The sequence below is a fragment of the Pseudophryne corroboree genome, chromosome 7 (assembly GCF_028390025.1).
Source record: "Pseudophryne corroboree isolate aPseCor3 chromosome 7, aPseCor3.hap2, whole genome shotgun sequence".
Lineage (NCBI taxonomy): Eukaryota > Metazoa > Chordata > Amphibia > Anura > Myobatrachidae > Pseudophryne > Pseudophryne corroboree.
The window spans coordinates 503,616,431-503,637,903 of record NC_086450.1 but is presented as its reverse complement, the minus strand read 5'-3'; the positions used below and the strand labels follow the sequence as shown (position 1 = coordinate 503,637,903).

Sequence of the window (21,473 nt, the reverse complement as noted above, 5' to 3'; positions counted from 1 at the left end):
GCAGAGTGCCCATCTGTTAGAGGGCCGCAGATTCGGCATACAGGACTGGGTCCTGGTGACTACGGATGCCAGCCTACGAGGCTGGGGAGCAGTCACACAGGGAAGAAACTTCCAGGGCGTGTGGTCAAACCTGGAGACGTCCCTTCACATAAATATACTGGAGCTAAGAGCGATCTACAATGCTCTAAGCCTGGCAAAATCGCTGCTTCAGGGTCAGCCGGTGTTGATCCAGTCGGACAACATCACGGCAGTCGCCCACGTAAACCGACAAGGCGGCACGAGAAGCAGAAGAGCAATGACAGAAGCTGCAAGGATTCTGCGCTGGGCGGAGAATCATGTCATAGCACTGTCAGCAGTGTTCATCCTGGGAGTGGACAACTGGGAAGCAGACTTCCTCAGCAGACACGACCTTCACCCGGGAGAGTGGGGACTTCATCCAGAAGTCTTCCACATGATTGTGAACCGTTGGGAAAGACCAAAGGTGGACATGATGGCGTCTCGCCTCAACAAAAAATTGGACAGATATTGCGCCAGGTCAAGAGACCCTCAGGCAATAGCTGTGGACGCTCTGGTAACACCGTGGGTGTACCAGTCAGTGTATGTGTTCCCTCCTCTGCCTCTCATACCAAAGGTACTGAGAATTATACGGAAAAGAGGAGTAAGAACAATACTGGTGGCTCCGGACTGGCCAAGAAGAACTTGGTATCCGGAACTTCAAGAGATGCTCACGGAGGATCCATGGCCTCTACCTCTAAGAAGGGATCTGCTTCAGCAGGGACCTTGTATGTTCCAAGACTTACCGCGTCTGCGTCTGACGGCATGGCGGTTGAACGCCGGATTCTAAAAGAAAAGGGCATTCCAGAGGAAGTTATTCCTACCTTGATTAAGGCTAGAAAGGAAGTGACTGTACAACATTATCACCGCATTTGGCGAAAATATGTTGCGTGGTGTGAGGCCAAGAAGGCTCCAACGGAAGAATTTCAATTGGGTCGATTCTTACATTTCCTGCAAGCAGGATTGTCTATGGGCCTAAAATTGGGGTCCATTAAAGTTCAAATTTCGGCCTTATCAATCTTCTTCCAGAAGGAATTGGCATCAGTGCCTGAAGTACAAACTTTTGTCAAAGGTGTACTACATATACAACCCCCAATAGTGCCTCCAGTGGCACTGTGGGATTTGAACGTAGTTTTGAATTTTCTCAAATCTCATTGGTTTGAGCCTCTAAAATCGGTAGATTTAAAATACCTTACATGGAAGGTAACCATGCTATTGGCCCTGGCTTCAGCCAGGAGAGTTTCAGAGTTGGCGGCTTTATCATACAAAAGCCCATATCTGATTTTCCATTCGGACAGGGCAGAACTGCGGACACGTCCTCATTTTCTCCCTAAGGTGGTTTCAGCTTTTCACTTGAACCAGCCTATTGTGGTGCCTGCGGCTACTAGCGACTTGGAGGACTCCAAGTTACTGGATGTTGTCAGAGCATTAAAAATATATATTTCAAGGACAGCTGGAGTCAGAAAATCTGACTCGTTGTTTATATTGTATGCACCCAACAAGATGGGTGCTCCTGCGTCTAAACAGACGATTGCACGTTGGATCTGTAGCACAATCCAACTTGCACATTCTGTGGCAGGCCTGCCACAGCCTAAATCTGTAAAGGCCCACTCCACAAGGAAAGTGGGCTCATCTTGGGCGGCTGCCCGAGGGGTCTCGGCATTACAACTTTGCCGAGCAGCTACGTGGTCAGGGGAGAACACGTTTGTAAAATTTTACAAATTTGATACTCTGGCTAAGGAGGACCTGGAGTTCTCTCATTCGGTGCTGCAGAGTCATCCGCACTCTCCCGCCCGTTTGGGAGCTTTGGTATAATCCCCATGGTCCTGACGGAGTCCCAGCATCCACTAGGACGTTAGAGAAAATAAGAATTTACTTACCGATAATTCTATTTCTCATAGTCCGTAGTGGATGCTGGGCGCCCATCCCAAGTGCGGATTGTCTGCAATACTTGTACATAGTTATTGTTACAAAGATCGGGTTATTACTATTGTTGTGAGCCATCTTTTCAGAGGCTACTTCGTTTTTTGTTATCATACTGTTAACTGGGTTCAGATCACAAGTTGTACGGTGTGATTGGTGTGGCTGGTATGAGTCTTACCCGGGATTCAAGATCCTTCCTTATTGTGTACGCTCGTCCGGGCACAGTACCTAACTGAGGCTTGGAGGAGGGTCATAGGGGGAGGAGCCAGTACGCACCATGTGATCCTAAAAGCTTTATTTAGATGTGCCCTGTCTCCTGCGGAGCCCGCTATTCCCCATGGTCCTGACGGAGTCCCAGCATCCACTACGGACTATGAGAAATAGAATTATCGGTAAGTAAATTCTTATTATGTGTACTAGCGCTGGCTGAATAAATTAATCAGTTAGAATTTATGTTAATAATATGATAGTAATAATAATAATAAGGATGGTTTACTCTATGTAAAAAGGTAACAATTTATTTGACATGACACATGTAACAAATCTAAAAGAAAGGAATTCCTGTTGCCACTAGGTGGCGATAAAATTTCAATATATCTTATCTGGATAAAATTTCATAAATTCTCCTGTATTAGAATTGTCCATTCCTAAAGGCTAGGACAGCCTCCCTTTGTGCATTCACTGTAATGGGTAAATAATTACCAGATCCCCACGTTGGTAAGCATCAGCGTTGGAACAAGTCCTTTAGTAGCTGTAGGGGTGAAGTAGACCAATTTGATGATAAGGTGCAGTGATGGGAGAGAAGTCCAAATTATGCCGAAGGATGACACGGCTTTGCGGGCCGGTTTGGAGAACAAAGTCCAGACAGATGAAGTAAGCTCAAGTCCAGATGGATAGAGTAGGCTCAACGCGTTTCACTGGTATGATCCAGCTTCCTCAGGAGCATAAATTTTATGAGCATAGGGTACTCCATTTATACCCTTCCTAATGAACTAGTTAGCACCACCTGTTTGGGTTATTACTAATACAAAAAAGCAAACCATCCATAGTAATAATATAAAAGACTATCAGTCCAAAGTACAATCTTAACATCTCTTTATAAATTGTATTACATTTAAAAAACGAGTATTATTCGCCTATTTAAACAGAAAAAAACATAAGATAGTGCCGATCATGTGACTTGCCTCGTCACATGATCGGCAAAAACAGCAGTCCCATTGGTCCAAAATGTTTCTCAATGGTCACATGATATCTAACATGTGACCACGTACTTAAAGTCCCTTCTTCCAAGGTACACCCTTGCTCCTACGGAGACCTCGACGATCCTCCGTTCCATAGGTAGATCTATACCACCTGACGGAGCGCCTACGTGACGTGCGTCATCACCCGACCCGTCACGTGAGCGCATCCCACGCTTTGCAAGTTCCCCTTGGAGCAAGGGTGTACCTTGGAAGAAGGGACTTTAAGTACGTGGTCACATGTTAGATTTCATGTGACCATTGAGAAACATTTTGGACCAATGGGACTGCTGTTTTTGCCGATCATGTGACGAGGCAAGTCACATGATCGGCACTATCTTATGTTTTTTTCTGTTTAAATAGGCGAATAATACTCGTTTTTTAAATGTAATACAATTTATAAAGAGATGTTAAGATTGTACTTTGGACTGATAGTCTTTTATATTATTACTATGGATGGTTTGCTTTTTTGTATTAGTAATAACCCAAACAGGTGGTGCTAACTAGTTCATTAGGAAGGGTATAAATGGAGTACCCTATGCTCAAAAAATTTATGCTCCTGAGGAAGCTGGATCATACCAGTGAAACGCGTTGAGCCTACTCTATCCATCTGGACTTGAGCTTACTTCATCTGTCTGGACTTTGTTCTCCAAACCGGCCCGCAAAGCCGTGTCATCCTTCGGCATAATTTGGACTTCTCTCCCATCACTGGACCTTATCATCAAATTGGTCTACTTCACCCCTACAGCTACTAAAGGACTTGTTCCAACGCTGATGCTTACCAACGTGGGGATCTGGTAATTATTTACCCATTACAGTGAATGCACAAAGGGAGGCTGTCCTAGCCTTTAGGAATGGACAATTCTAATACAGGAGAATTTATGAAATTTTATCCAGATAAGATATATTGAAATTTTATCGCCACCTAGTGGCAACAGGAATTCCTTTCTTTTAGATTTGTTACATGTGTCATGTCAAATAAATTGTTACCTTTTTACATAGAGTAAACCATCCTTATTATTATTATTACTATCATATTATTAACATAAATTCTAACTGATTAATTTATTCAGCCAGCGCTGGTACACATATCCTTTTTATTGTTTAGTTTTGAGGAACTGACCTTCCTCCTACCTGCTGCTGTTGGTCGCGCACCTGCTTATTTATTATTTGTACTTTAGAGTAGCTCAATACCTACTCAGCGCTTGCGATCACTTCAGACTGTTCAGCTCCTGTTTTGACGTCATGAACACGCCCTGCGTTCGCCCAGCCACGCCTGCGTTTTTCCGAACACTCCCTGAAAACGGTCAGTTGACACCCAGAAACGCTCACTTCATGTCAATCACTCTGCGGCCACCAGTGCGACTGAAATGCATCGCTAGACCCTGTGTGAAACTACATAGTTCTTTGTAATAGTACGACGCATGTGCGCATTGCGCCGCATACGCATTCACAGAACTGCCGTTTTTTTGTCTCATCGCTGCACAGCGAACGAATGCAGCTAGCGATCAACTCGGAATGAGGGCCATAGTTCCATGTCAATCTAAGAGCACCAGGTTGACCCGCACCTCTTGTGGCTCGCAGACTGTTCCCTGTATATGTCAGGATATGTATAGGGTGTTTACTACAATCTATATACAAATATGTAATAATAATGAGTTTCTGCAGTATAAATGGGGGAGGGGGGATTATTGTGTGTTTGTTTTGTGGTTTGTAACTTTGTATATAATAGACACATATTTATCCCGTGGGGAGGGGGGAGTTGTGTTTATGGTAAGATACAGAATTTCCCCCATCATACAGTGACTCAAAAGTAACCGGAGTTCTCTAGCACCACTAATAGGGATCTTCCAAGATCTCAATGCCTTCCTTTAATTGGATGGAGATGAGGAGTGTGATTGCCAGTTGCACTGAGGAGGCAGCTTGGAGGCACGAGGTAAGGATTAAACTTCCTCTGTAACACTGGGACTTTCTCCGCCATCCGTACAACTTAGTTGCGTCTCTTTGCAGTCAAACAGCGCCAAACATTTTCAAATGCAGCTTATTTTATTAACGGTGAAATAAAAAAAATACATAAATTCAGTTAAATAGTAGTTACAAAAATAACGGCTTTGATGATAAATAAATGTAACAATATCAGAATTCACAATAAATAAACGTCACACTGTATAAAAAATTTTTAAATAAGTAAAAAAAAAACACTGAAATTTGTTTCATTAAATACATTTACCAGTGGGTGTGGTAGCAAAAACGTAAGTGTCAGTCATTGCAAATTACAAAGGGAGATTCTTAAATGTGTGTATATATATATATATATATATATATATATATATAGTGTTGGTGAAAAGTTTGACAGTCTATAATGTCTTAAAAATCTAAAATCTTGGTGAAGGCTTCGTGGTGGTACCAGAGGCTTGCCACGGTTATAAGCTGAGAAATTATCTTTCATATTTTATATAGTATAATGTGTTGGTGAAGAGATTGGCAGCCTACAACATGTTGGTGGAGAATATGGCTATCTGCAACAAGTTAGTGAATAGTGTGGCAGCCCAGAACATGTTGGTGAATAGTGTGGCAGCCCAGAACATGTTGGTGAATAGTGTGGCAGCCCAGAACATGTTGGTGAAGAGTGTGGCAGCCCAGAACATGTTGGTGAAGAGTGTGGCAGCCCAGAACATGTTGGTGGAGAGTGTGGCAGCCCAGAACATGTTGGTGAAGAGTGTGGCAGCCCAGAACATGTTGGTGAAGAGTGTGGCAGCCCAGAACATGTTGGTGAAGAGTGTGGCAGCCCAGAACATGTTGGTGAATAGTGTGGCAGCCCCGAACATGTTGGTGAAGAGAGTGGCAGCCCAGAACATGTTGGTGAAGAGTGTGGCAGCCCAGAACATGTTGGTGAAGAGTGTGGCAGCCCAGAACATGTTGGTGAAGAGTGTGGCAGCCCAGAACATGTTGGTGAAGAGTGTGGCAGCCCTGACCATGTTGGTGAAGAGTGTGGCAGCCCAGACCATGTTGGTGAAGAGTGTGGCAGCCCAGAACATGTTGGTGAAGAGTGGGGCAGCCCAGAACATGTTGGTGAAGAGTGTGGCAGCCCAGAACATGTTGGTGAAGAGTGTGGCAGCCTAGACCGTATTGGTGAAGAGTGTGGCAGCCCAGACCATGTTGGTGAAGAGTGCGGCAAATTATAATGGGTTGATGAAGAGTGTGTCAGTCTGGAACATGTTGGTGAAGAGTGTGGCAGTCTATAATGTGTTGATGAAGAGTGTGGCAGCCTAGCACATGTTGGTGAAGAGTGTGGCAAACTATAATGGGTTGATGAAGAGTGTGTCAGTCTGGAACATGACGGTGAAAAGTGTGGCAGTCTTTAATGTGTTGGTGAATAGAGTGCCAGCCTAGCACATGTTGGTGAAGAATGTGGCAGTCTATAATGTGTTGGTGAAGAATGTGGCAGTCCATAATGTGTTGGTGTAGAATGTGGCAGTCTGTAAAGAGTTGGTGAAAAGTATGAGTCTATAATGTGTTGGTGAAGAGTGTGGCAATCTATAATGTGTTAGTGAAGAACATGGCAGCTAGGACATGTTGGTGAAGTGTGTGGCAAACTGGTACATGTAGTGTGGCAGTGTAGAACGTGTATGTGAAGAGCACATGGTGGTAAAATATTTGGTCATCTAATACATGTAAACTAGGAAATTTCAACCAAGAACACAGAACAGAAGTACCTTGTGTTTGTATCTAAGACATTCCAATATCAATCCCATATGTTAAAATAACAACATGATGAACATATAGAACCAAACAAGAGACACAATAGATTATTGTTCCAGATTAGGTTACTGTTTGTGCAGCAGATTTCAAATACATGAAGTAAAAAACAAACAACAAGTAGAGTTTATCCTTATCCTAAAAAGAATTCTTCAAGTAATCGTCATCAGTAACTTCACACTGAGGTCCCCTCGCCATGACACCACCTGACGTTTCTTACCATATTCTCAATCTCCTCAAAGGAAAAGTAACATCAAATCATCAAACCTTTCTCGACATGTTAAGTGTCAGAGAAGATATGACGCCGGTTGTGTAAACAGCGCTCTCTAGTCTTCACCAATAGTGAAACATATGGATCAGGAAGATCTATGTACCATTTAGAGAACTGTGAAAAGACTACGGTAGTTTTATATAACTGATTACCTGCATTACATCAAAAGATTTTAATTAAAAACAAAAGATTTTTTGTTTTGATGTTTCTGTTCCTTAGATGTCCAATCCAATCTGAACACAAGCCAAGAGTCCAGCGCTAACACTCAGTGCATTGTTCACTGTTCAATAAATAACAATAAATACTTATTTAGGCAACTTATATAAATACTTCCATATGAGATGGATAACGGACCTAGCTTCAAGGCATGCTGGGAAGTTAGTCGGTGACTGAGAACAAGCATGATATAACTTGTGCGTTGAATTCCGAAATTATGTCAAAAAAAATCTGTTACTCAGTATTGGATTAGAACTGGAATATATCCCTTTGTCCCACTCGACTTCGCTGAGGACAGATAACCTGTAGGTGATTCGCAGTCATTTAAATTTAATCTTGATTTTAAATGTTGTCTTCTGATTAAACCCCAAACAAGTGTCAGCCCTTATGAATAGTCCTTAGGATGTCATCAAAACCTCTGGCACCAGATGTATTAAACATGCAGCCCCCCCTACTCCCCCCCCCCCCACCCCAGCCACAGTGGAACTACACCTATAGTCTAATGGGTGTTATACAGCTGTATACTGCATGCCCTAGATAAGACCCTAGAGAGGTAGGCCTCATCGAGTATTACTGCTATGTTGTGCAGCTCAGGTCCCAGTTGTCTACATTCTTTTCCCCCAGTCACGTATAACTTCCCATCAGCCTTTGAGGAGAGCAGTACAGATTTCTAATAGTGTCCTTGTCTGCATTACGGTGGAAATGACGGGTGTACTCACAATATGGGGGTGACACCCCTGACCCCCCAAACCATCCCCAGTGTTTAATCAAAGAGAGCTTTTCAACAGAGAGTAATCCCTCACCGCCCGGTGTAGGCTCTGCTCCAAGGTGCGGAGAGCTTGGAACATCAGCACACGGCTGCACCAGTCTTTGCCGGAGGTCGGTGGTCCATGCGGGGACAGAGCGGCTGGGAGACTGACTCCATGCGATGACATCTGCGGGAGGAAGGAGAGAGGGGTGTCTGTCATCATGCCGTCATTAAAAACGTATTTATACAAAATGTCTTGTGTTAGTTGTATCAAGTAGAATTGATGCCACAAGTGCATGTGACATAATGGCAGGGGCGGACTGGTCATAGGGCTCACCAGGAAGATTCCTGGTAGGCCGACGTGTCTGTGGGGTGTGTTTTGTGCGTTGTCACATGGCCCCACCCACCCCACATGACAGCATACCTCCCAACATGACCCTCTCCGGGAGTGACACAATGCTCTGCTCCTGGACTTCCCTCTTATTATATGATTGCCATCACCTGTGCTGAAACACCTTTCTTATCCATTAACCTGTTCAGCACAGGTGCCGGCAATCATAAATTAAGAGAAAAGTCCAGAAGCAGAGCATTCTGTCCCTCCTGGAGAGGGTCATGTTGGGAGGTATGTGACAGGCAGCCCACCGCACTCGTACACTGCACTGTCCCCATTCATTCTGTGATGCCATCTCTGCGGTATGGTAACTCTGCCATCCAGTGACGCTGCCATGGCTACACGGTATGATAAACCTCTTGTGCTGCCATGTCGGCCACTTCTACACAATGTCACAGGGCCACTTTTAGTTCCCAATCCGCCCCTGGTCTCAGACACAACTGCAGCACAAGATGCAAGGAAGGCCGCAACTGCGTACAATCAGGCCCAATTAGGAGAAATCCCACCCTCCTCAATAGACCTCACCCCGAATAGGGCTGCTTCCATAAATTTCCCGGGCTGGTTTTCCATCCCAATCTGCCCATGCATAATGGTTTCATAACAATGATACTGCATAGCCACTAATAGTGCACTGACACTGCATAAACACTGACACTACACAAAGGCTACACTGACACTGCACATACACTGACACTGCGCATACACTGACACTGCGCATACACTGACACTGCACAGAGGCTACACTGACACTGCACATACACTGACACTGCACATACACTGACACTACACAGAGGCTACACTGACACTACACAGAGGCTACACTGACACTGCACATACACTGACAATACACAGAGGCTACACTGACACTGCACATACACTGACACTACACAGAGGCTACACTGACACTGCACATACACTGACACTGCACAGAGACTACACTGACTCTGCACATACACTGACAATACACAGAGGCTACACTGACACTGCACATACACTGACACTGCACATACACTGACACTGCACAGAGACTACACTGACTCTGCACATACACTGACACTACACAGAGTCTACACTGACACTGCACATACACTAACACTGCACAGAGGCTACACTGACACTACACAGAGGCCACACTGACACTGCACATACACTGACACTGCACAGAGGCTGCACTGACACTACACATACACTGACACTACACAGAGGCTACACTGAGTCTGCACATACACTGACACTGCACAGAGGCTGCACTGACACTACACATACACTGATACTGCACAGAGGCTACACTGACTCTGCACAGAGGCTACACTGACACTGCACATACACTGACACTGCACAGAGGCTACACTGAGTCTGCACATACACTGACACTGCACAGAGGCTGCACTGACACTGCACATACACTGACACTGCACAGAGGCTACACTGAGTCTGCACATACACTGACACTGCACAGAGGCTGCACTGACACTGCACATACACTGACACTGCACAGAGGCTACACTGACTCTGCACATACACTGACACTGCACAGAGGCTACACTGACACTGCACATACACTGACACTGCACAGAGGCTACACTGAGTCTGCACATACACTGACACTGCACAGAGGCTGCACTGACACTGCACATACACTGACACTGCACAGAGGCTACACTGAGTCTGCACATACACTGACACTGCACAGAGGCTGCACTGACACTGCACATACACTGACACTGCACAGAGGCTACACTGAGTCTGCACATACACTGACACTGCACAGAGGCTGCACTGACACTGCACATACACTGACACTGCACAGAGGCTACACTGAGTCTGCACATACACTGACACTGCACAGAGGCTGCACTGACACTGCACATACACTGACACTGCACAGAGGCTACACTGACTCTGCACAAAGGCTACACTGACACTACACATACACTGACACTGCACAGAGGCTGTAGTGACACTGCACATATACTGATACTACACCATACCTCCCACTGTCAGTCCCGCTATTCGGACCCTGTCCCACCCGTGGGCAGCAGTGTCCCGCGGGCGAGCACAGCATGCATTCAGTGCTAGGAGGGGAGCGGGGGCTGCTACACTGACACTGCACATATACTGTTACTGCACATACACTGACACTGCACAGAGACTGCACTGACACTGCACATATACTGTTACTGCACTGACACTGCACATACACTGACACTGCACAGAGGCTGCACTGACACTGCACATATACTGATACTGCACTGACACTGCACATACACTGACACTGCACAAAGGCTATACTGACACTACACATACACTGACACTGCACAAAGGCTACACTGACACTGCACATATACTGAGGCTATACTGGCACTGCACAAAGGCTACACTGACACTGCACATATACTGATACGGCGCTGACACTGCACATATACTGATAATGCACTGAAACTGCTCAGACACTGCACTGACACTGCACAGTGGGAAATACAGCACTGCAGATATAACATTTGCTTTAATACAGTTGTAAAGCGCAACGGAATTTGCTGCGCTATATAAGAAACTGTTAATAAATAAATAAATAATAAATACCAAAGAAAAAAAGTGATGCAAAAATTGAGGTCTTCACCTTTAACTCCTAAATGTACATCTACAGTTTCTTAGTATCTACTGCTAGCATGTTTAACCCCTTCTCTTCTGAGACAATTGTATCAGTGATTATTTATGCACACAAATGATACCTCTCTCAGAAGACTTTGTATCAGGCAGTACGGATGGTGTAATGGTTAGCATTACTGCCTCACAGCACTGAGGTCATGGGTTCAATTCCCACCATGGCCCAACTGTGTGGAGTTTGTATATTCTCCCTGTACTTGCGTGGGTTTCCTCTGGGTACTCCCACAATCCAAAAATATACTGGTAGGTTAATTGGCTTCAAACAAAATTAACTCTAGCGTGAATGAGTGTGTACATGTGATAGGGAATATAGATTGTAAGCTCCACTGGTGCAGGGACTGATGTGAATGGCCAAATATTCTCTCTGTAAAGCCCTGCGGAATATGTGTGCGCTATATAAATAACTGGTAATAAATAATAATTTCTTGAAAATGGCCAAAGAAGTAACTGTGCTTCTACAGCATTAACCTCTCATTCCAAAACAGCAAAAAGATTAATTTATGTTTTTTCACAATAACATGTGCACTTGAAAATGATAATGCATATGTCTATATGAAACACATAAATGTACCATATCCCAGTAAGACATACAATTTTGAAAAGAACATTGCTGCATAGCAAAAGAAGCGACCAAACCTCCCCCCCCCCCCCCCCCCCCACCATGTTTACTGAAGTCAGGGGGAGATCTAGGCATAAGAACATTGTTTGAATGAGGGTACAGGTGACAACAAGAGTGCCTCCAAGTGTGTATGTGCCTGGACGGGGGGAGATTGAGCACATAAAGCACCTGGTGATCTGAGATGATGCTGGGCTTCAGCATTGCAGGGGTCTTCTCTAGTGACCTTTAGATAAGTACCCCCCCCCCCCCCCGCCTTTCCCCCATCTCAACCCCTGCATGGCTGAGGACAAGTCCCACTCATTCTTAGCAGTGGAGGGAATAAATAATTAGAGGGCCATATTAATCACCAAAGCCATTTTCTACCAATTTATAGTGAAACTCTGCAAGACTATCACTGCAGATAGTATACAGCTTACAGTGCTACCCGGTCAGGCTGGTAGATGGTCACTTACCTGATTCTGGATGTGATGCAGAAGATCCCGAAGATGCAAGCGCACATTGGTGACTTTTTCCTTGAGGTGAGATGCTCTGTTGCTGGTGTCCTCTATCACCCACTTCTCCAGCTCCTCCAGATACACAGGGAAAACCTGCAGGGCTCCATTGAGCAGCCTGAGACGCTCACCTGGCTGCAGAGAGTGGAAAAGGTGAGATTCAGGAGGACATGGAGAGAGAAAGAGAGGGAGAGAGAGGGATAGAGAGGGGGAGAGGGAGAATATAGTCTCACCAGTATCTTCAGCCAGGAACCAAAGCTTATGCTGACAGAAGGAACATTTTGGGAGTGCCCTATGAAGTCCAGGTGTGCTCCAGGTAATTTCCACAACCGCTGAAAAGATTAGGACATATTGTGAGGAAGGTTATTGTCTGAAAACACCACGACATATGGAAATTAAAAGAAAACTGAATGACGTATATAGAATTGACAGGAGGCAGGAAAATATCAGTAGGAAGAAAGATAAAGACTTTATTGGTTCTTGTTCACCAGCCTTGTAACACTGAGGAGAAGACCTAAAGTAGTCACATCAAGTTCACCAAAAGGTTTATAATGGGAGAAGACTCAACTAAGTCAAGGTGGCAAAGTGTATATATATATATATATATATATATATATATATATACATACAGACACTCACTTTTGCAAAAGAAAAGAAAAAAAAGACCAGCACTCACGTTTTGATGATGAAAAGAAAAAAGGGGTTTATTCCTTACAGAAGAAACATCTGGACATGATCCTAGTACTACAGCCTGACGGCCGTTTCAACTCTCCGTGTTTTTCGTCATGTATACATACATACCATAGGAGGGACGGCACTCAGAGGTCTTTTTATGCAGCAATACTTGTATTCAAATCTTCTTACAACGAGACATCACATCAACGTTTCAGTGCATGTAAGCACCTTCATCAGGATGAATCTCAGCTTAAAAGTGTGACAAAAAACAGCTGAGATTCATCCTGATGAAGGTGCTTACATGCACCAAAACGTTGATGTGATGTCTCGTAAGAAGTTTTGAATACAAATATTGCTGCATAAAAACGACTTCTGAGTGCCGTCCCTTCTATGGTATACATTGGCGGGCAGACCGTGTTGGACATAGGACACCGGGGCAATAATTCCTATTAATTGAGTGCCGGATCATAATAGGAATAAACCTCCCCAAAGGTGATGAAAAGGGGGTTGACATCATGGCATCATTACCAATGCGGACAATTGGATGAACATTTGGATTGTACCTCCAGTGTGTAAAATTTAATAAACTACAAAAATAGTCCTGTCACTTTTTACCGTATCTGCTACGGGTGCTCCTCGGGTAACGCCAAGAACCATGGATTAATATTTACTTACATTAAGATGTCTCAAATTTACATCTCTATAGATTTACCAAATTTTTAACACTCTTTTATATGTACAACCGTGACAATCAGAAACTCCAGGGCGAAGAACGGGTAGAACAGCTAGTGCAGTATAAAATGTAAGGAGAAGCCACTTCATGTGCAGAAGAGACAGAGAAATGAAACACAAGGTTTATACATACAACTATTGCAAGAGAGGTCGGACTGACTGAGACAATATACAGCCATATTTGGGTTGACGTTGACAGATGTCAATTGTCAGAAGATTAGGCAGAGTGATTAAGAGACAAAGTATAAGTCCAGGAGTCACATTATTACTCAGGCCACCAAATATGAAACTGAACTGGACAGTGACAATGTACTGGAGTTATAATACTTTAGTTACCTCACTGGGTAGAACTGTGCTACATATAAAAAAATATGAATATTACATAATTAGCATGGAATTGGGCAGGCAGAGTGTAATCAGAGGTTTGAGACACTTACGTAGCCATGTGCCAATGACCGTGTTTCCCGCAATAGCTTCCTGGACAGTTTCAGGCTCCTGCCAAAGTCATCCAGCAGGCTGCCATCTTTTACAGTCATTCCACCAGTTACGGGGGCTCCATCTACTGCCCAGCCCCAGATGATGCCACAGAGCAGAACTGGCAACCAATGGACACCTGCAGAGATGGAAAAAGCTATCAAGGGTATAAAGTGACCAAGTGAAACAGCTATGCACTGGCCGCATCAAAGGAGCCACCAAGGTCAAGAGACTGTTCCGATTGACTCGCTTTCATGGATTGCACCTCTTCAACTCAGAGCCTTGCCTCTTCTCTCACCTTGCCAAGTCTTCCCAAGCCTTCACTGGTCTCCTGTACCTCCTCACATCCCATCCACGGTCTACTAGCTTTCTACTTTCGGTCCGTTACTGAGACTAACCCCCCTTCTCCTTGGCCTGTGCTTTACCACAGTGTTCCTCTTCTCTGTCTCTCTCTCTCTCTCTCTCTCTCTCTCTGCATAACGTAGCTGTCTCATGTTCCTCTACAGCCGAGGTTACACAATATTCTCTGGGCAGTTTTATAATTGGTAACATCTGAATTTCCTTCCTCGTGAGGAAGATACTCAGCAGAGTTTACTGTCAGGCCAAACCCATCGGTAGAGAAGTAGGCTGATCTGTGCATGAACAAGTAAACATTACCACAAGAAAAACAAAATGCTGCTACGTCACTCTAGCCCTGCTGTCACCCAGGGTGGATGGGGCGATGAAACGACTCGGTCTGTCCAATTTGTCCACCTAGTGTAACTTCTAGCCTGATAAATGTTGGAGAGCAGACCAACCATATCTCTGGCCAATAACTACACTTAGGACTTTAATAAAAAAATCAAAGTGTATCTCAAGTTTTCCTCTTTGGTTTCCATACAGAAGTTGCCCTTTCTGACAGCTTAAGACTAGTTTGCCCACTGAATTGATTTCGGACCTATCCTGCTTTTGCCCAGTTTCATCCCAGGAGACCTGGTGTGGTGGAATAGTCATTAGTGAAGGTTTCCTATACTCTTCTTCTACGGCCAAAGCTATGGATCAGATGCCAGCTTTGGTACTCAGTTGGCATCTTCTCTATAAGGACCCTATAACCACCATGCCTCCAAAGAACTTAATGTGCCATCCACATACCTGGAATGAATATGTTCATCTTGTCGGTTGGTGCTTGATGTCACAGTATCTACTCCTTGTGAGTCTGTGTCTTGACAGCACCATCTCTAAGGTTTTATATAACCCTGCAAAGCTTTCATTTTCCAAATGGCTACAAGAGTGGGAGAGGGGGGATTCCCTCCATCTCATCTTCTTCGGGATTTCCTACACTTCCTTTTCCAACACAACAGCATAAAATCATTTATACTGTATCTAAAAATTTTTTTTTGCAGAAGTCTCTAGTTGAGCACCAAAACTATATTACATCATCATCACTCTATTGTATTTCCCATGAAAGCATGGCAAAATAGACTTGTATACATACAGACAATATTATGATGCGTCAGTCAGAGACTCACCTTGGGTAAATGGAAGTAACAGGTTTTGATCTCAGAGTAATTATCTACTTTAGGTTTTACAAATTACCATTGGAGTAAAAATGTGTACTCACATTCCTACCAACTGTCCTGTGTTTCTCAGGATAGTCCGATTTTGGAGCACTGTCCCACCACTCTGCAATCAGAATGCAATGAGTTACTACCTGACATGCCAAAATTCAATCACAGCCTAAAATTAATCAAAGTTACTGTAAACCAAAGAGTTCCCTCTATAAATATAGTGTTATAAAAACACTAGGTGCTTCATCGCGCCCTACGGGCGCTCTTCACACCGTCGCAGGGGGCTACGCCCCTTTAATCCTTCCATGCCTATATGGGGTTCAATATTTGTATTATATGGAGTATTACCTGCATTCCTTTGTTAGTGGTTAAATATTGCACAATGAAAGGGCGTGCGATGGTGAAGGAGGTGCAGCCCCTTGCGACGGCGTGAACAGCACCTGCAGGGCTCGATGTACAGAATGACCGGGTGCGGGGGGGACTGCGGATGGGGGAGGGTGTCTGTAGATGCTGCAGGTGGAGGGGGGGGCAGATGCGGGGGGGCCCGGATGGGGAAGGGTTGGGAGGTGCTGCGGGTGGGGGAGAGACAGAAGAGTGGGGGCTGTAGATGGGGGAGGGGTCCGGAGGCACTGCAGGTGGGGGAGAGGCAGGGGTGCCACGAGGGAGGGGCAGGTGCAGGGATGTTGCGGATGGGTGAAGGGTTCCGGAGGTGCTGTGGGATGGGAAGGGGCGGGGGTGGGGTAGGGGTGTCCGGAGTCACCGCGGTGGGGGAGAGGCAGGTGCGGGTGGTGCGGCGGATGGGGAAGGGGGTCCAGAGGCGCTGCAGGTGGTGGAGGGGCATGTGCGGAGGTGCCGTGGGTGGGTGAGGGGGGGACCGCGAATGGAGGAGGGTGTCTGCAGATGCTGTGGGTGGAGGGGGCAGGTGTGGGGGGAGACATATATGGGGGGTGGATGGTGGAAGGGGTCTGGAGGTGCTGTGGGTGGTGGAAGGGTGGGGGAGTGGGAGCAGCTGGTGGTGTAGGGGGTCTGGAGGCACAGGGTGTGGGGGAGGGGTGGAGTGTCGCATGTGTTGGAGGGGAAGGTGCGGAGGTGTGGTGCATTGGGGAGGGGTCTGGAGGCACTGCGGGTACTGTACCTGCCAGGGTATGCAGTAACAGGGCCAGGACAGGGGTGACAGGATCAGAACAGGGGTGACGGGGCCAGGACAGGGGTGACGGGGCCAGGACAGGGGTGACAGGGCAAGGACAGGGGTGACGGGGCCAGGACAGAAATGACAGGGACAGGATAGGGGTGACAGGGCCAGGGTAGGGGCGGCAGGACCAGGATTTGGTAGACAGGGCCAGGAAAGGGGTGACAGGGCCAGGATAAGGGTGACAGGGCAAGGCCAGGGGTGACAGGGACATGACAGAACACAGGGCACGGGAGAGATTGGTATTAGGGACAAAACAGTGGTGACAGACAGATGTGTCACTGCTGCTGGCTGCTGCTGTTCCACTCCAACCTGTTTGGATCTGCTGCTGGTAGAGACTTGGCATGGTTGACTCTCTCAAGCTGGAGTCCTGCTTCCACTGCCCGTCTGCATCCCTCCCCCCCACTCCTCAGTCACACACCGCGGACCTCGCGCGGCTGCCGGGCACTGTGGTAAGGGGAGACTGGGAGTGACTGGTTAGCCCCCAGGAGACGCTGCGGCTGGAGGGAGGAGGGGGTCATTGCATGCACGCGGCGCGGACCTCGCGGCTGCCAGGCACTGTGGTAAGGGGAGACTGGGAGTGACTGGTTAGCCCCCAGGAGACGCTGCGGCTGGAGGGAGGAGGGGGTCGGAGCCTGCAAGCAGCGCGGACTTCTGCAGCGCTGCCCGCCGGCTAAAGTGTGTGAAGGAGCTGGGCGCACCTCACTGCGGGCGGCAGCGCTGCAGCTAGCGGTGGGGTTGCCGGGGCTGGAGATAACAAAGGCAGTACGTAACCTGCACAGCGGCAGGTGCCCCACAAAACTGCAGCTAAGAGGCGTGGAATGTGCCAGAAAGTGACCCTGCTGAGTATGCTGATGTGGGGGGGTCAAGTACACAGTGAGCCAGTGCCCGTCTGTCTGTATGGCATACCCCCTCACACACCTCGCGGGACAGTCCCATTTTTTGGGGTCTGTCCCACTGTCCAACCCGCGGGCCGCAGTGTCCCGCGGTTGGGGGGGGGCAGTTGGGAAGCTCCTGTACTCGCTGTTCTGCTTAGCATGCACACAGCGTCTATTTAGTGGAGACAGAGGGAGAGGGGGCATCAAGGGGTACGGATTAAGGGTGGGCCCAGGGGGTACGTATCCTGGGCCTCACAGTTTTAGGGGGGCCCCCAGCTGGAGTAGCTCTGTCCCAGCTCTGAAGCTCTCCCGTCCTGCCAGTAACAGCGGCAGCATTGTGTTACAGTCAGCACACGCTGCTGCATATTGGCAGGTCTGTGGTGTTGCAGGGAGGCAGCAGCCTCCCTGCTTTCTTCTGCCTGTGCGGGTGTGTAGGGGGGAGCGACCACCCCCTCTGGATTTACCCCTAGCTGAGGGACCAAAATCCCATAAAAAAATAAATAACCCCCCCCCCCGGAATTTGAATAAGGGGGCGTGGCCACGAGAGGCGCAATTAGGCCACGCCCCTAAATCCACAGCAGGCACAGCAATGAGATAGGGTTCCTGTCTCAAGTGCCCTGGCCCCCCCGGACTCATAATCCGCCGCTGGGGGCATGCCAGCAGCTCACAGAGCGCTGGGCATGCCCCCTCACTGACTAAAACAGGGGCGTGGCTCGCGATCGCGGGTCCACCCGTGAAGCCATGCCCCTTACCCGTTGGCCATGCCCCCTTTTTGCTATGCGTGTGTCCCTCCTGCCTGAAGAAAGTTGGGAGGTATGCACCCCTGCCTGTGCCATGCCCATACCATCTGCTCCTGCTCCAAGTCTCCTATAGATTTGCCCAGATCTGTGACTCATTTGACTAACTCCGCCCAGTGTTTTGACTCCGCCCAGCGTTAGCAAATGAAGCACAAAGTCACAGATCTGGGGCCCTCATTCCGAGTTGTTCGCTCGCTAGCTGCTTTTAGCAGCTTTGCACATGCTAAGCCGCCGCCTACTGGGAGTGTATCTTAGCTTAGTAAAATTGCGAACGAAAGATTAGCAGAATTGCAAATAGACACTTCTTAGCAGTTTCTGAGTAGCTCCAGACTTACTCGCCAACTGCGATCAGTTCAGTCAGTTTCGTTCCTGGTTTGACGTCACAAACACACCCAGCGTTCGCCCAGACACTCCCCCGTTTCTTCAGACACTCCCGCGTTTTTCCCAGAAACGGCAGCGTTTTTTCACACACACCTATAAAACGGCCAGTTTCCGCCCAGAAACACCCACTTCCTGTCAATCACATTACGATCACCAGAACGAAGAAAAAACCTCGTAATGCCGTGAGTAAAATTCCTAACTGCATAGCAAATTTACTTGGCGCAGTCGCAGTGCGAACATTGCGTATGCGCAATTAGCGGAAAATCGCTGCGATGCAAAAAAAATTACCGCGCGAACAACTCGGAATGACCACCGGGGCTATTATATAGGAGATAGCCTGTCAGGCAAATTCTTTAAGAGTCTTGGATCCAATGTGATCATAAGTCACAAGCAAACTGGCTTACTGAGTATAAATGCAAGAAAGTAACTTTAACAGAAAGACACCACAAAAGATGGAAGATTTAACAATTTCAGACTTATTCCCAAAAACTGACAATAACCCATAAGTATTCAATACAAGTTATAGCTTTTCTTTCTTGCCCAAAACCTATGTGACATTACAGAAAGTAGGGTGCTGTTCTACTAATCTGTTTTACAACTGATTATCCAATAAGAATTATATTAATGGGTAGTAAAATATATTTAAACTCCCTTATGGAACACTGTAGATGCACAATAAAAGACAACAAAATGATATAATTTTCTGCACTTATACATATGAAACATGATTACATTATATTGATTCGTGTCGACTCTACATCATTAATATAGTTTTTTTGGTTCCGGTATGAATGGTCGACCATGTTATGGTCGACAGTCATTAGGTCGACCACTGTTGGTCGACATTGACATGGTCGACGTGGACACATGGTCGACACATGAAAGGTCGACACATGAAAAGGTCGACATGCGTTTTTTTACTTTTTTGGTGTCTTTTTTTGCGTAAAGTGACTGGGAACCCCAATTAGTGCTCGCCATGCTTCGGGCATGGTGCCTTCGCTCCGCTACCGCATCGCTCGGCATAGATTACCGTTCCAATCGTAGTTTACGTGGATCGTAAAGTATGGAAAAGTTCCCCAAAAGAAAAAAAGTAAAAAAACTCATGTCGACCTTTTCATGTGTCGGCCATTTTCATGTGTCGACCATGTGTCCATGTCGACCATGTCAATGTCGACCAATAGTGGTCGACCTAATGACTGTCGACCATAACATGGTCGACCATGTGAACGGATACCAGTTTTTTTATGGGAACTGTCAATGTCACTGACTTATGTTTTTGCATTTAGAGTTCACAAAGGTATACAGAGGTCTTTATATTATGGCTTTGATCAATTATGTTTCCCATAAGGAGAGTATACTTAACTTGGATTGAGCCAAATATGTTAGCCATTATTTTTGGGTCCTTAAAACATTTAATGTGAAATTAAAAAAGGGATGGCTACAGGGTATCTATCTGTGAGTAAATAATCAGGGTAAGATGGCAGAAAGCACTCTGAAGTATGTCTGTTACCTTCTTTACTTGCACAAAGTGATCTGCTAGAAATCAGCTTGACTATAGCAAATTCAGATATTAGGATACATTTGGGACAGTGCAGCAAAAATAGTTCATGCCCAACATTGAAGGTGTGAAAACTGCTCTACTCTGCAGGGAAATAGATACCAACTACTGTATACCCTGCACTAGAGCTGGATTATAGCTCTTGTACAAATTCCTGGGCAATTACAGTAACTTGTGGGGGACAGGACTATATTATCAGTTAGGCTGACTAGGCTGAAGCCTAGGGGCATCACCAGGACCAGGGGCCTGTCAATTTTTGTGTGTGTGGAGGCACTGTTAGCTGGCTCCAGTGGCTTAAGGCACTTTGCACTCTGCGCTGTAGCAAGTCTCACTCGTAGTCAGCTGAGATTTGTTTTGAGACAATGGGGGAGGGGAGGGAGAGACAGCGGACCAATAGCACACTAGCGCTATTTCAAAAGAGAAAAGGAAGAATGATTGCGCTGTGAGAAAAGAGGTCACCAAACTTGATTTCAACTGGGTATCGGTGCCCGCGTGACTACTGAAAGTGTAAATGATGGCATAAGCTCTGCTTCCCAAACGTCAGCTGTAGTGGGGTGAAAGATTGAAGTGCCGGAGGTGTTCCGAAATACCTGAAAGCCTAGGGGCCCGGTCATTGGTTAATATGGCCCTGGTAAGGGACTTAAAAATAAAATTGGCAAATTATATATTGGTGACTTTAATAAAAAGTATAATGTGTAAATACTCCCAGTGCCACAAATGTTTTAAACACACTATAGTGCCCTCAATTCACATTATAACACAATGGATCTGATTCAGAGGTAGAGGCAGAAGCTCCCGCAGCGGAGTCTATTGTCGCATCTATACACGCTATACGTGCTCCACTACGTCCGACATCGGTAGCAGG

General features: G+C 46.3%; 1 protein-coding gene across 1 annotated transcript in view; it reads right to left on the bottom strand.

Annotated features, from left to right (window-relative positions):
* Positions 1–6,634: 6,634 nt before the first annotated feature.
* Positions 6,635–21,473, bottom strand: part of IL27 (interleukin 27) — a 28,499-nt gene continuing 13,660 nt past the window's right edge. Inside the window, exons 3-7 of the mRNA XM_063933016.1 lie at positions 14,775–14,890; positions 14,222–14,397; positions 12,611–12,709; positions 12,339–12,512; positions 6,635–6,694 (exon numbers count right to left, since the gene is read on the bottom strand). Of these exons, the coding sequence (XP_063789086.1) occupies positions 6,635–6,694; positions 12,339–12,512; positions 12,611–12,709; positions 14,222–14,397; positions 14,775–14,890 (625 nt within the window). The remainder of the gene's footprint in view (positions 6,695–12,338; positions 12,513–12,610; positions 12,710–14,221; positions 14,398–14,774; positions 14,891–21,473) is intronic.